At 38.8% G+C, this 12,589-nt stretch overlaps 1 protein-coding gene across 6 annotated transcripts in view; it reads right to left on the reverse strand.

Annotated features, from left to right (window-relative positions):
• USP25 (ubiquitin specific peptidase 25) overlaps positions 1-12,589 on the reverse strand; it is a 57,126-nt gene that overhangs the window by 5,127 nt on the left and 39,410 nt on the right. For 2 of the 6 annotated variants that reach the window (XM_035114626.3, XM_088667982.1), the window contains 8 exons: positions 12,148-12,309; positions 11,113-11,318; positions 10,116-10,186; positions 8,314-8,542; positions 7,259-7,459; positions 6,427-6,560; positions 3,822-3,935; positions 2,200-2,295 (listed from right to left, as the gene is read on the reverse strand). In XM_035114626.3, coding sequence (XP_034970517.1) covers positions 2,200-2,295; positions 3,822-3,935; positions 6,427-6,560; positions 7,259-7,459; positions 8,314-8,542; positions 10,116-10,186; positions 11,113-11,318; positions 12,148-12,309 — 1,213 coding nt within the window. The remainder of the gene's footprint in view (positions 1-2,199; positions 2,296-3,821; positions 3,936-6,426; positions 6,561-7,258; positions 7,460-8,313; positions 8,543-10,115; positions 10,187-11,112; positions 11,319-12,147; positions 12,310-12,589) is intronic. The other 4 variants (XM_035114628.3, XM_088667983.1, XM_088667981.1 and 1 more) reach the window with 3 other exon arrangements.

Genomic DNA, 12,589 nt, shown 5'->3' on the forward strand with positions numbered 1-12,589 from the left:
CAGGCCTTGCTTAGGATACATGCTATTTCCCCACCCTCCTTCTTTAACAATCAACAACAAAATTCACTCTCACAACAAAACCCATTAGCACAAGGCTCCATTTTCATGGTATTTAATGAATCCCAACTCTCAGTGTGAGAATGGGCAATGGCAACATTAACTTTGGGCAGAAAGTATTCAAGAGCACTGATAATAATGTCATACATTTGCGATATTTTAAAATATATTAAATCCTTCAAAATAATTCTTTTGAAGAAGACTACTGCTTATAAACAGGGCATATCACAATTTCTATATTTTCTTAGACATGTGATCCACAGAACTCAGAATGCTACTGCAATAACAGAGTATGCAGTTTATCTGACTGATGCTGTTTACTCATCACACTGCTTAGAGCTCAAACTCTGCTCCATCTAAAAATATCTCTTTCACAAGGTACCACCATGGGAGAACCAAACAGATACAACGTCAAGCGTAAGTCCTTATTAATGAAATAAAGTAACTTCTGAAATTCACATGCAATTTATTTCTTGTAAGAAAAGCACATTGTCAAAACAAGTATCAGTTCTGGCCTTTAAAAGATTTCAAAAGTGAATGGAACGTTATAGGTAGCTTTGAGATACCTATATATAACATAATTTTTGAAAGTATAAACATAAAATATATACACATATATGAGGCCTGCAGTTAATCGGAGACTTGGAATCCAAGCAAGGTTTGGCAACATCTTATTGAAAACAGAAGCAGGGGAAATGCAATATGGAAAAATACTATCCTCCTCTAAGCTATATTTCCATCTTACAGCTGTATTTCAACAGCAAGTGTGCAATGTTTAGTGCATCCCCTTTAATATACTTTAGGTCAAATGTGAGCCTGAACTTGGTAAAAAGATAGGATACATACTAAAGAGAAAGCGATTTAAATTGAGGCTGTTCACTGACTTCTTAGCCTTCTCCAATACAGTGCTCCCAGATGGTTTTGTACTACAACTACCACAGCTGATCAGACTTGTAGCCCAAAACATATGGTGAGCACAAGGTTTGGGAAGTCTGCTCTACTTTGTAGCTTCTATGGTAGAGCATCTCTAAAACAACGTGCATGGATCGGATTCTAGGGTGTTAAATTTTGCAAGGTTGTGAAAGAAAAGTTTCTCCTCTCTTCTAGCTGCTCTCCATGTCTGATTTCACACTGTTCCAGAGTCCTACTCAAACTTTCCAAAGAAGCTTTTTGAATTCACAGGCATCAGTCAGGAAGCTTTCCATCAATGAACAACTTCCTTAAGTTAACTTATCGTAGAATGTACTTAAGATCATTCCTGGGATCTTGGTTCCTTAAAAACAAATGCAATTTAAATTCTGACAAGTTATAAAGTCATAGCACAAAAATACTGATTTTGCAACGATACTGCCAACTTCTATTAGTTAGTTGTCATTCCCCTTTAATTATTGCATGTCTTAAGTAACAAAATACAGATCGTTACTTTTCCCTGATTATCAGAAAAGGTGGCAATCTAACAATACATGACAAGAAAATTATGACCTGCCGCCAAGCAATAAAGTTTAGATCCTTGACCCATTTGTCTGTAAAGCATGGTGTTGTCTAGAAAGAAAATATGAGGGTCAGGGAGCAATATTTATATCAGTTAGTAAGTGCTGAATTGGAAAATCAAAGCATTTCTTCTTCAAAAGGGAGAAGGAAGCATCTAGGTAGGGACTATGGCATACGACCATGCCCTGTTATGAACAGCATAACTTAGTTGGCATAATTGTTTCACATGGTTAAGGTAGCATTGATGTGCTAACTATGCATTATTCCTTGCAGAGAGGTTACAAGACTAGTATGGCAACCACCAAGCCTACTTTTACTTTTAAAATACCAACTGAAATAAACAGCACTTAAGTAATAAATCTTAATATGTGCAAAAAACTGGAGCAAAGTCTACTGAAGGTATTCCTTAAGTAGGGGTTGCCAACTGTAGCACTGGTATGCTACACTTTTATTAGCTTTATTGATTAAATTTATTATTAAGAATTTGTTCAAAAATATTGGATGATGCTGTGTTAATTCTTAGCCTTTTCTTTCGAGAGAACACAGTTAAATGTAGAAATAAATGAAAACTCCAGGAAAAGTACAACTTTTAATTAGAATTGAAGTAAAAAGACATTAAGAAAAGAGGAAAGTTGAAAATGTTAGGTGTACCTTAAAGAACCCTGCTTCTGGCCCACACCTGTCATAAACATTCGTGACTTTACCTATAGCCATGATAATACCTTGCATGTTCGGGGTCAGCATGACCTGTTATAGGAGATTTAACATTTATATTTTGAATGAAGAAACGTGTCAACAATGAAACTCAGTATGTGCCTTTACATACTCATGCAACTGCATGCACCCATTGCAATGGCAAGCATTTCAGCGTTGCATCTGTGGCATTCACAACATTCTTGTCCATTTCCAAGGTAGTAAATATATAACTAGTAACGCTAGATTAATAAGAAATACTTAAGGCATTTAAGAGGAAAAAAGAGCTCAAAGCTTCATGTACATGCAGACTTAGTCTCTTGAAGATGAGCTTTAGCAGATTGAGTTCATGTAAGAGATTCTAGCTTCTCCAGTAAGGTACAAAGCAGTCTATTTTCAGTTAAACATAATGACATAATTCTTATATATGGTACTGGAAGGGACATAAAGTTAAGGGAGCCTTCCTACGGTGGGAATGCAACAAAGTCTCTGTATTTTGGCATTCCATCTTTGTAGAGATCTGTGAAATTAGCATCGAATGCCTACAAAAGACAATTGAGCCAAGCCCTGTTGAACTTAAAATTTCAAGGCGAAAACCATCAACTGGACATTTACTGGTAGTGGCCAGGTTGGGAATTGCAAGATTTTGGAAGTGGCAATTCTGACAGCATGATACCAAAAGGTGTGGCAGATTGCTTTAAATGAAAAATTTACAGATAATCTAAAATGGCAAGGGATAAAAAAGAAAAGAAAAATGTCACAGACAAATTTATGGCGGAATTGTACTGTTTTACTACGCATATGAACAGCAGACTTCCTACAGCACATAAAATCTTTTCAATGGGAACTGCAGGGCTACTCCATCAGCTCTGCCGAGACCAGCTCCCAGTTTAGTTTCTCTCCCTGAACTCTTTCCATTTAAGCTGCTCATTAAAAACACTGCATAACATTTAAGAACTGGGGCGTGAATGCACTTGCTTTCTTCCCCATTTCATTTTCCTTTGTGCCATGTCTTTTAGTTTGTAGGCCCGCAAGCAGCAAATGTATTCCTTTTAACATGTGTACAGCACTAAGTAAATTCCCAATAAATTATTCACAGTAAGATCAGCTTAAACTTATAGGGCACTTCCAATCAGGGCATCCCTTTTATAAAAATCAAAGCCGTGATGGCTAACCTGTGGCCCACTGGATGTGGCTGGACTCCAACTCCCATCATCCCCAGCCAGCGTGGTCCATGATCGGGGATGAGAGATGTAGTCTTGTGACCACTGGAGGGCCACAGGGCTGCCACCAAGATTATTTTCTAAGTCTTCAGTTACTATGGAGAATCTAAACATGATGCTTAAAAACGCTCAGAACAAACGATCTTTGTCAAATTTATCTATTTCACACCGTGCAAAAACAAGAGAGAAGCAGCATCTATCAATTCTTGATGATTTGACAAATTGCAGTAAAATCAGCTGAGACTTGGGTAAGTGTTTAAGTGCGACCATGTGCAAGCATGCCAAAGACCACTCATCAGGCAGCTGTCTGCAGCACATGAAAGGTGCAGAAAAATGTGATAACGGTGAAGGTGGTACCTCATCGTCATAACCTCCCTCCTCTGACTCAATCACATAAGTCCCTACATCAGGAATCACCACCTCTACAACTTTCTGTTTAGAAGCTGTTGGATCTGGGGCACTATCAGAATTCTGTGAGGGGGGGAAATGAAAACATGACAGGGTTTAGATTGCTCTGAGAATACTAGCAAAATCTTATTTTCCTTTTTAAATATATAAATATTTTTTTAAAAAATCACTGCTCTTATAATTGCAAGTAAACAGTTTTAAACTAAAAGTTTTAAAGGCCAAGTTAAGGTTACATATACTTTATACTCATTTACATGGACAGCCTTATTACTCGGTAACTTTAGTTTTCAATGCTTTCTCTCTTCTTAGCCTGGAAACAATCAGGTGAGGTAATTTATAAATAATATTTTTTTCATTTATATACTGCTTTTCATAAAATCCCTAGTGTGTTTTACACAGCAAAACATACAGTAAAAGCAACTTAACAATTGTAATTAAAAACCCACATAATACACAACTGTAAGCAGAATACAAAATACAGTCGAGGATAAAACAAGTCAAACACCATGTAAGCCTTAAAAAAATAGAAATCATTGGGTGAAAGGGTTTCAGGGTGTTTTAAAGGATCTGGGAAACAGGTGTGTTTTAAGAGGGCACTGAAACTGATCAACTGTTGATACTTATCACATCTCCAGAGGTAGGGAATTCCATAAATGGGGTGCTATACTGGATTCAGGCTATCTCCCCACTTCCCAGACATGGGAACTGCCCCCTAATAATGCCTTCATTTTGTAGGGATTCAGTCACAGTTTAATGGCTCTCATCCAGCCCATTACTGTCTCCAAGCGCTGGTTGAGCACCCGCACAGCCACACCCAATTCAAACAGAATGGTGAGAAAGCCCCAATTCAAGCTGTAAGCTGGCAACAAAAGATGCATGAAGATTTGGCCCGATTTCCCCATATGGACATATTGCATCTTATTCTATTCCCCATAAACTTTGGACAATTGAATTCCCACTGAGTTCATGGAACAAAATCTAAAATCTAAACTGAATTATAGCCTAGGGATTAATACCCAATCCATGTAGAAAGTTTAAACAGTTTGATTATACCCTGTTTTTCTTATTACAAAGGTAGCATTCAAATGGCTGCATAAAAACATTTACAATTCAAGTCACTCATGGTCTGTAGCAGGACATGCATATACTTATTAAAAACAAGTTCCCTTGGTGAATAATGTAGCAAGCAGCAACGCTGCAGGAGCTGTCAAAATTGACCTTAGATTGCTGTACCGTAAGTTAAAACGGCCACCTCTTAAGTTCTGAAACATCAAAATGACATTACTTTTGGACTGGAGGTATCATTTGAAATGGATGTTCAGAGGTGGATGCTTGACTGAGAAAATGTCAGAAATTTGTCAGTCGAAACAACAGTATTTTTCACTGTCTCAGAAGCTTCAGGGGTCAGCAAACTTTTACAGCAGGGGGCCAGTCCACTGTCCCTCAGACCTTGTGGTAGCTTGACTTACGAAGACAATCTGTTCCGCGGTCGTCTTCGTAAGTCGAGGTTTTCGGTTGTCGAAGCGCGATTTCGTGCTACGGCGCATGCGCCGACTGCGCGCGCCGGGAGGACTTCCGGAGGCTTCGACTTCGGAAGTCGAAGCCTTCGGATGTCGAGGTATGACTGTAAAAGGACACATTCTACTCATGTAAAAACACGCTGATTCCTGGACCGTCTGCGGGCCAGATTTAGAAGGCGATTGGGCCGGATCCAGCCCCCGGGCCTTAGTTTGCCTACTCAAGTTCTTGATCATAAGAAATTGTAAATTGCTATGGCCTCAATAAATTGTAAATACAGTCATACCTCGGTTTAAGTACGCTTCAGTTTGAGTACTTTCAGTTTAAGTACTCTGGAACGAATTAATCCACTTCAGTTTAAGTCTGGAACGAATTAATCCACTTTCTATTACTTTCAGTGGGAAAGTTCGCTTCAGGTTAAGTACAGACTTCCAGAACCAATTATGTACTTAAACCAAGGTACCACTGTACACTTAAAGTATGAGAGCATGAAAAATGTAACAGGGAAATAAATGGTTTACTGCTAAGCAAGAAAGTATTCTGTTAAAAAGTAATGAATTATACTGCAAGTCAAATAAAATTAGGATGTAACTTGGATACATAAGGCAATTTCTTGTTTTTCCAGAAAGTGGAACAAATATTTTGACGACACTTAAAAGTTATTAATGTGTAACAGTTTTCCTTGATATCACCACAGGTTTCCTTCTGGAAAAGTAGTTTGCATAGGCTTCTGCAGATAAAGCACTTATCTCCTGAAATGGAACACTCTTTCAACACAGAACATATAAGGGATGGACACCATGGTGCAATATGCACAATGTATCACAACACTGAACCTTTTCGGACAGAAAAGTGAACACAAAGACCTTAACTAAATCCTAATTGTTAGACAAATGGGTACAGGAGTACAGTCTTATTTAACAAAGTTTCTCTATGACTTGATTGTAAATAAAACTGCTAAGCAGTTTACCAAAGTCAGGTATAAATCTTATAAATCTTTCACATATAAAGGAGGCAGATATTTTGCCTTTCTTACCAAATGCATAATAGCTTCAGGATTCTTATCCTCTTGTTCAGTGAATGCTTTTGTGATTGCTCGTACAGAATCTTCTTTCAATTGCTTTGAGACATCAGTTCGTGAGGGTTGTTCCAAATATTCAGGTTCTTCTCCTTGAGTGGTGGGAAGGGGGAGGTAAATATTTTGTGTTATAAATACATGCACAATATATCACAATGTTACAATTAGGTACAATGTTGCTTAAGTCCACTCTTTTCTGATTAGGCTAAGTTTACTGCTTTCAATAGGTCAATACTAACTATACGATTAACTGTATTGCAAACTTGACAAAAACGATAAGGAATGATATCCTACATTAATGTTATCAGCATGATGTTTACCTCTCACAACAGAAGCTTAAGCAGCTACTGAGAAGAGGCGATAAACAGCAGCAATGCATCTTGATAACTGCGGGCAACTTCTAGAACTGTTTAGGACTCTTCCGCTAGACATTCTTTGTTTAACATGTTTAACATGTTTATGTATGCTCTCACTCTCTGATTCTACTTGCTGGGAGGAGAAAGGGAAGTGTACATTTAAATTAGCTTTTAAATTTACCAACCTTATGAGAGGTTTTTAAGCTCCTTAAAGGTGTGTGAGAAGGGTGTTTCTTGCTAAATAATTAAATGCCTTTATCTACATTTGTCTGTTTGGTCGTGGTCCAACTGATGTGTCTGCTTTCATTCCATCTACAGGTTTGGGGAGTTGCTGGTGGCTTATGAGCTGTAGTCCCTTTGCAGGTCTTGAATAATCAGTCATTTAACCCCCTAACAGAAGATAAAGCCTTACAGAAGCTGCTTTCTTTACTGACCTGGGATAGTGGAAGGCATAGGCACCCCGGGTGTTGGGGATGTTAATGTTTTGTCCTGTTGTGCTTTCACAGCAATCTGTGCGTCCCAATCTTCCAGCTCTTTTTCAAAACGCTTATTGTCTTCTTTGACATAATCTCTTAGATCAGGAGGTAACATATCCATTCCAACAACCATAAGCCCTGTTTCCTTGTTGAATTCCTCTGTAACAGCATATGATGTGTTTCATGCATCAAATAAAACCATGAAAGCATGCACAAATTATTTTACAAAACATTTAAAACCAAGTATTTCAATCAGTTTCACAAAGGAGTTAGCTCAGGATCTTTAGTAAAATAAGTTTCAGCTCTTTGTTTAAAAACTGGGAGGAGGGCACTAAAAAGTTGTATCATTGTACCTTTTACAGCAATGCAACTGAGCTATCATTTATTTTCCTGTATCTGAAGAAGTGTGCATGCACACGAAAGCTCATACCAAAATAAAAACTTAGTTGGTCTTTAAGGTGCTACTGAAGGAATTTTTTTTATTTTACTTCGACCCAGACCAACACGGCTACCTACCTGTAACCATTTATTTTCATGCTATTAGTTAGGTGAGAGATCCAACCCTGTATTTACTGGCATGTAAAACAGCAAGAGGAAAAACCATCTGGCAGGAAATGGGGTACTTAAGTTTCCTACTGCAGTCCCCTATTCCCTGTGCCCCCCTTCACCTTCTCCTCTGCAACCTGATTTTCTCCAGCTACTTTTATCCCAGCTGATGGTTCTTAGGTTTATCTGCCGGTCAGGTGGATAAAAGTGGTGGGAAGTTTCCAACACCCCTCCTCATCCACCACTAAAAATCCATTGCCACTTCCTTTGGTATTTACTTTATAGTAGGCCTGTTGAAACTCAATAAGTGAAATTCCAACCCAACCAACTAATTACATGTATGTGTCCAATTTGCAAAGCAAAGTGCCTTGTGGGTGTCACACCTCCTTAGGTGTAAGGAACAACTAAAGTCACTGAACATATTCAACCAAACTCAAATTCTGCATTTCATATCACCGTACTATTACCTTGTATCAAAAATGGTTCTTTATCATTTATATACATTAAGCAGTAAGCACTTGCATTCCGGTATCCGCCAAATGAGTCACGTTCAAGCTCTTCCCAAGTAGACTTTGTAACAGAAATATCATTGTACTTCATCCACCTCCTTTGGTAAGTGTCATAGATATATGCCCAGTAGTGTCCTGCATTAGCCTGTCCTTCATGAACTAATACTGCATGTAACCGATACGGAACCTAAGTAAAATAAAATCAACAGGAAATAGGGAAGTTAGGTCACAATAATTAGCAAAAAGGATGAAAAATAAAAAATAGACAGGAATAAGGATTTAATCGGAGACTTATCAAACAGAAAAACAAAGCTTGTGTAAAAATGGTTTCTTCTCATCAATTCCATAAAGTACTTTGCATCCAACTTTGCCTGCTCACTTCTACCTGCTCTGGATTAAAGGAAATACGAGAGGCTAGTCTCTTCCAGTGTCATTCTGAACTTTGTCACAGTTTAGCAGAAACGTTTCCACATTCACAGCTACTCAAGTAGTTCTCTTAAGTATGCATAGGACTGCAGCCCCAAACTATCACTTTAAAATTCTGCATTTGAGTATACAAATTATAAAGTATGTACAGGACGTTACAGGAAAGCAAGTTGTTCAAGTTTGAGCTGCAGTTACGCTCAACTGAAAAGAAGTTTAACATGGGTCAACTAAAATGTGTGAATGCATTAACTTGCTCCCCACTTCCAAAAATTGCAAGCTTTGTAGGTCTCAAGTTCTCCCTGTTATGCTTTCTGTATCTAAAATAGCCAATTTCAAGGGGAAAGTAAAGAAAAAGTTTGGGCATGACAGTGATTCAAAGGAACTGAAACAGATTGCTGATCTTCTGCTTCAAGACAACTGTTGTGATCTACCTAAAACAAGGGTGAAGAAGCAATTTAGACTACAAAGCAAAAGGGCTGTGTGAAATACAGTTCCTGTTCAATGCATCTTCACTGGCTAGTCCAGTTTACACATGGCTCCAGCATGCAGGTTGTGTGCTCAACAGAGAAAAGTTTCAAGTCTCAGGCTTATGTATACAACTTTTCATGTTAACCGATCATAAGAGAGTAGATCCTGTCTAATGATGAAAAAGCATGAATCGATACAACTTGTCTAGGCATTTTCATATCTGGGATTGCAGAAGTTGGTAAAAACCTTAGAAAAAACTTTGAATAATAATAATAATAATAATAATAATAATAATAATAATAATAATAGTAATAATTTATATCCTGCCCTCCCCAGCCAGAACTGGGCTCAGGCAGCTAACATGAAAATATAAAATTCAGCAATTGATTGAAATACAGCTTAAAATTGGATTAAAATCAAAATAAGATCAGATGGCTACCCACAAATTATAACTATAACTATAGGGGTTGGGAACCTTAAATACTCACCAGGCTCAGCTATTTGTATGAGTCGGTGAGAAGAGTTAAAGAGGCCACTTATATGCAGGGTCTTATAAAAGGAGAGGGGTCAGACTGAGCCCTGACCAAAGGCCTGGTGGAACAGCTCCGTCTTGCAGGCCCTGCGGAAAGATGTGAAGTCCCGCAGGGCCCTGGTCTCTTGCGACAGAGCGTTCCACCAGGCTGGGGCCAGGGCCAAAAAGGCCCCGGCACTGGTCGAGGCCAGTCTAAAATCCTTGAGGCCTGGGACCTCCAAGATGTTATATACTGTAGTACAAAGGTGGCTGAGAACCTGGTGTAAACTCTCATAAAATTCACAATTGGTCAGTATTATTGCAGTATTCTCTTTCATATGGAAATGATACTTACTTGCACCATTGATTTGTCAGTGTACATTAACTCAATTGTCCGCTGTATTCTAGCTATGCTTTCTTGCAAATCTAAGATGAAAGGAAAATGAAGTCATTCCCTCCAATATTAAAATTCACATTTCTACAGATAAACACCATTATTCCACTACTGGCTACCACTACTACTAATAAAATTAATATTTCATCTCTCCATCCGTAGGAGGCCCAGAGAAGAATTTACATGCCAAATAATTATGAATCATCACTTCCTCCTGCATTTTAAAAGAAATTTTAATTCATTCAGGTACTTACCATGAAATATATTCTCTCCCTCTTGAGAGCTTTGCCCAAATCTCCCAACAACGTCAAACATCCCACATATAAAAATGTGATCTACTGGTTAGAGCTTTACAGATCACCCATAAATAAGACTTAGATGGACAGTGGTTTACCTGGCAACCAATTGTGCAGTACAGACTGCATAGCTTAAACATAAAAACTGCTTCCATGTAATCAAAACTACCTATACTTTGCCAAGTACCAAGTCAGAAGAAAAAAAACAGAAAATTGCTGGATATTACAGCCACTGCCAGCAAATTTTGCCTGCCTTGGCAAGCAACCCAAATGACACTTGCCAACTCTATCCCTTTTCAGAGACGGGAGGAGTAGAATGTTACATTCAATATAATTGTTGTTTAGTTGTGTCCGACTCTTTGTGACCCCATGGACCATAGCACGCCAGGCACTCCTGTCTTCCACTACCTCCCGAGCTTGGTCAAGCTCATGTTCGTAGCTTCGAGAACACTGTTCAATATAATACTGAGCATCAACTAGACTATGGGGCTTAAGCTCAAGCCCCTGTCATGCTCTAGGATAGACAGGGGAGAGCAATGGCTCCGGCCTGCCAACCTGAGCTTCTCTAAAGCAAGTGCTTTGGATAAGGCATCATCTAAGCTCCAGAAAAGAATGAAGACCGTGGTAATCCCTTGGCCTTGGCCGAACTTCCCAGCCAGTACCTCTAGTGTCATTTTCTACTTCCGTCCTCCAACGATGTAAACATCCCTCAAGGACTGAAAGCTCTTCTTCAGTTATGTGTCTTGGTGCTGGGTGCATTGGCAGGTCTGGTGGAATCCGAGATTGCGTGAATGGCTTGTGTATTACCGACCGCTGTGCAGGCGATGTGCTTTGTGTATCTGTAGAAGGCCCCTGTTGTTCTGTTGTGCTACATTTGTTGCAAAATAAAACAGTCAATCTAAGCAACTGAATCAATATATTATCTCAAAAGATACTACACACTGACAAAAGGCCTCTGGATTCTGAAATTAATGCAGTTCCAAGCCATCTTTAAAAGATGTCCCTCGCAGAACACAATGTCTGAAATCCGACAGAAAATCTGGGTGTATGAACACAATAACTTATACATTTTGTTCTCCCATACCCGCAATTATGCCTATAAGGCAGACTACCACATAAACTCCTCAAGAGTAAGTAGTATGTGGGACTTGGGACCCCTCCTAGTCTTCAGAGCTTTTTTTAAATCAAACCTCATGTCTCATCGATTGTACCAATGTCTTTTATTTTTCACTAATGAACTATTTTCTGGAATACATGTTAATACCGTAAATACATTCTTCTTAAATAGCATTTAAGATATAAGGCAAATAACAAAACCAGTGTAAAGCCACCTCATTTGTACACAATTAAGTTGCTTAAAGTGAGATTCTAGGTATCTCACATGGCTTTGTGATACAAAGCTATGCAAACCACAGAGTATTTTCCCAAATGGCTCCACACAAGGTCTAAAGGTACATGCAGTCAGCATCACCTGGAGAAACTAAGCAGGTTTGGGTCTGGCCAGTGCCTGGATAGGTGACTGCATGGAACTACATGGGTTTCATGACAGATGAGATGTAAAATTTAAATGTAGGAGCATAAATAAATAATTTCAAGTATTTTTTAAAAAAATAGTTATTTGGTCATTAATTGATTAATTAACTGCAGCTAAGGAAATCATAATTAGAAAGACTGAACACATGTGATGCATTTTTTACCTTGGTATTGCCTGTGTCGACAAAGTACCACTAGGGAGAGCACTAGCATTAAGATCCTCAATAGGAGACGTACAAACCGGCTTACTTGATGCAAACTCCAGAGCATACTGTAGGACATCTACCAGGGGAAATCTCTTAGGACCGGAACCGTAGCTTAAATATCTGCCAAAACATATTAATACCCTCATTACATGCTCAAATATCTCCAAAACACATGCTTCATATTCTACACTGACAGTGTGACCGTAGGAAATGTCTAAGTTATTTCATCTGCTATGGATGACTTGCAGCTTGCACAGGGTTAGGTTCTGCGCACTGTGCATAAAGCTGAAATTGCATATAGCTAGAATGTCCCCAGAATCACCTCTTTGTGACTATTACTACCTTTCTGGAGCTGGCTGGCCTAGCGGGCGTTGTGCCACACACAGGATGGAGAGGTTCA

This window comes from Zootoca vivipara, chromosome 4 (genome assembly GCF_965207765.1).
Source record: "Zootoca vivipara chromosome 4, rZooViv2.hap1.1, whole genome shotgun sequence".
Taxonomy (NCBI): domain Eukaryota; kingdom Metazoa; phylum Chordata; class Lepidosauria; order Squamata; family Lacertidae; genus Zootoca; species Zootoca vivipara.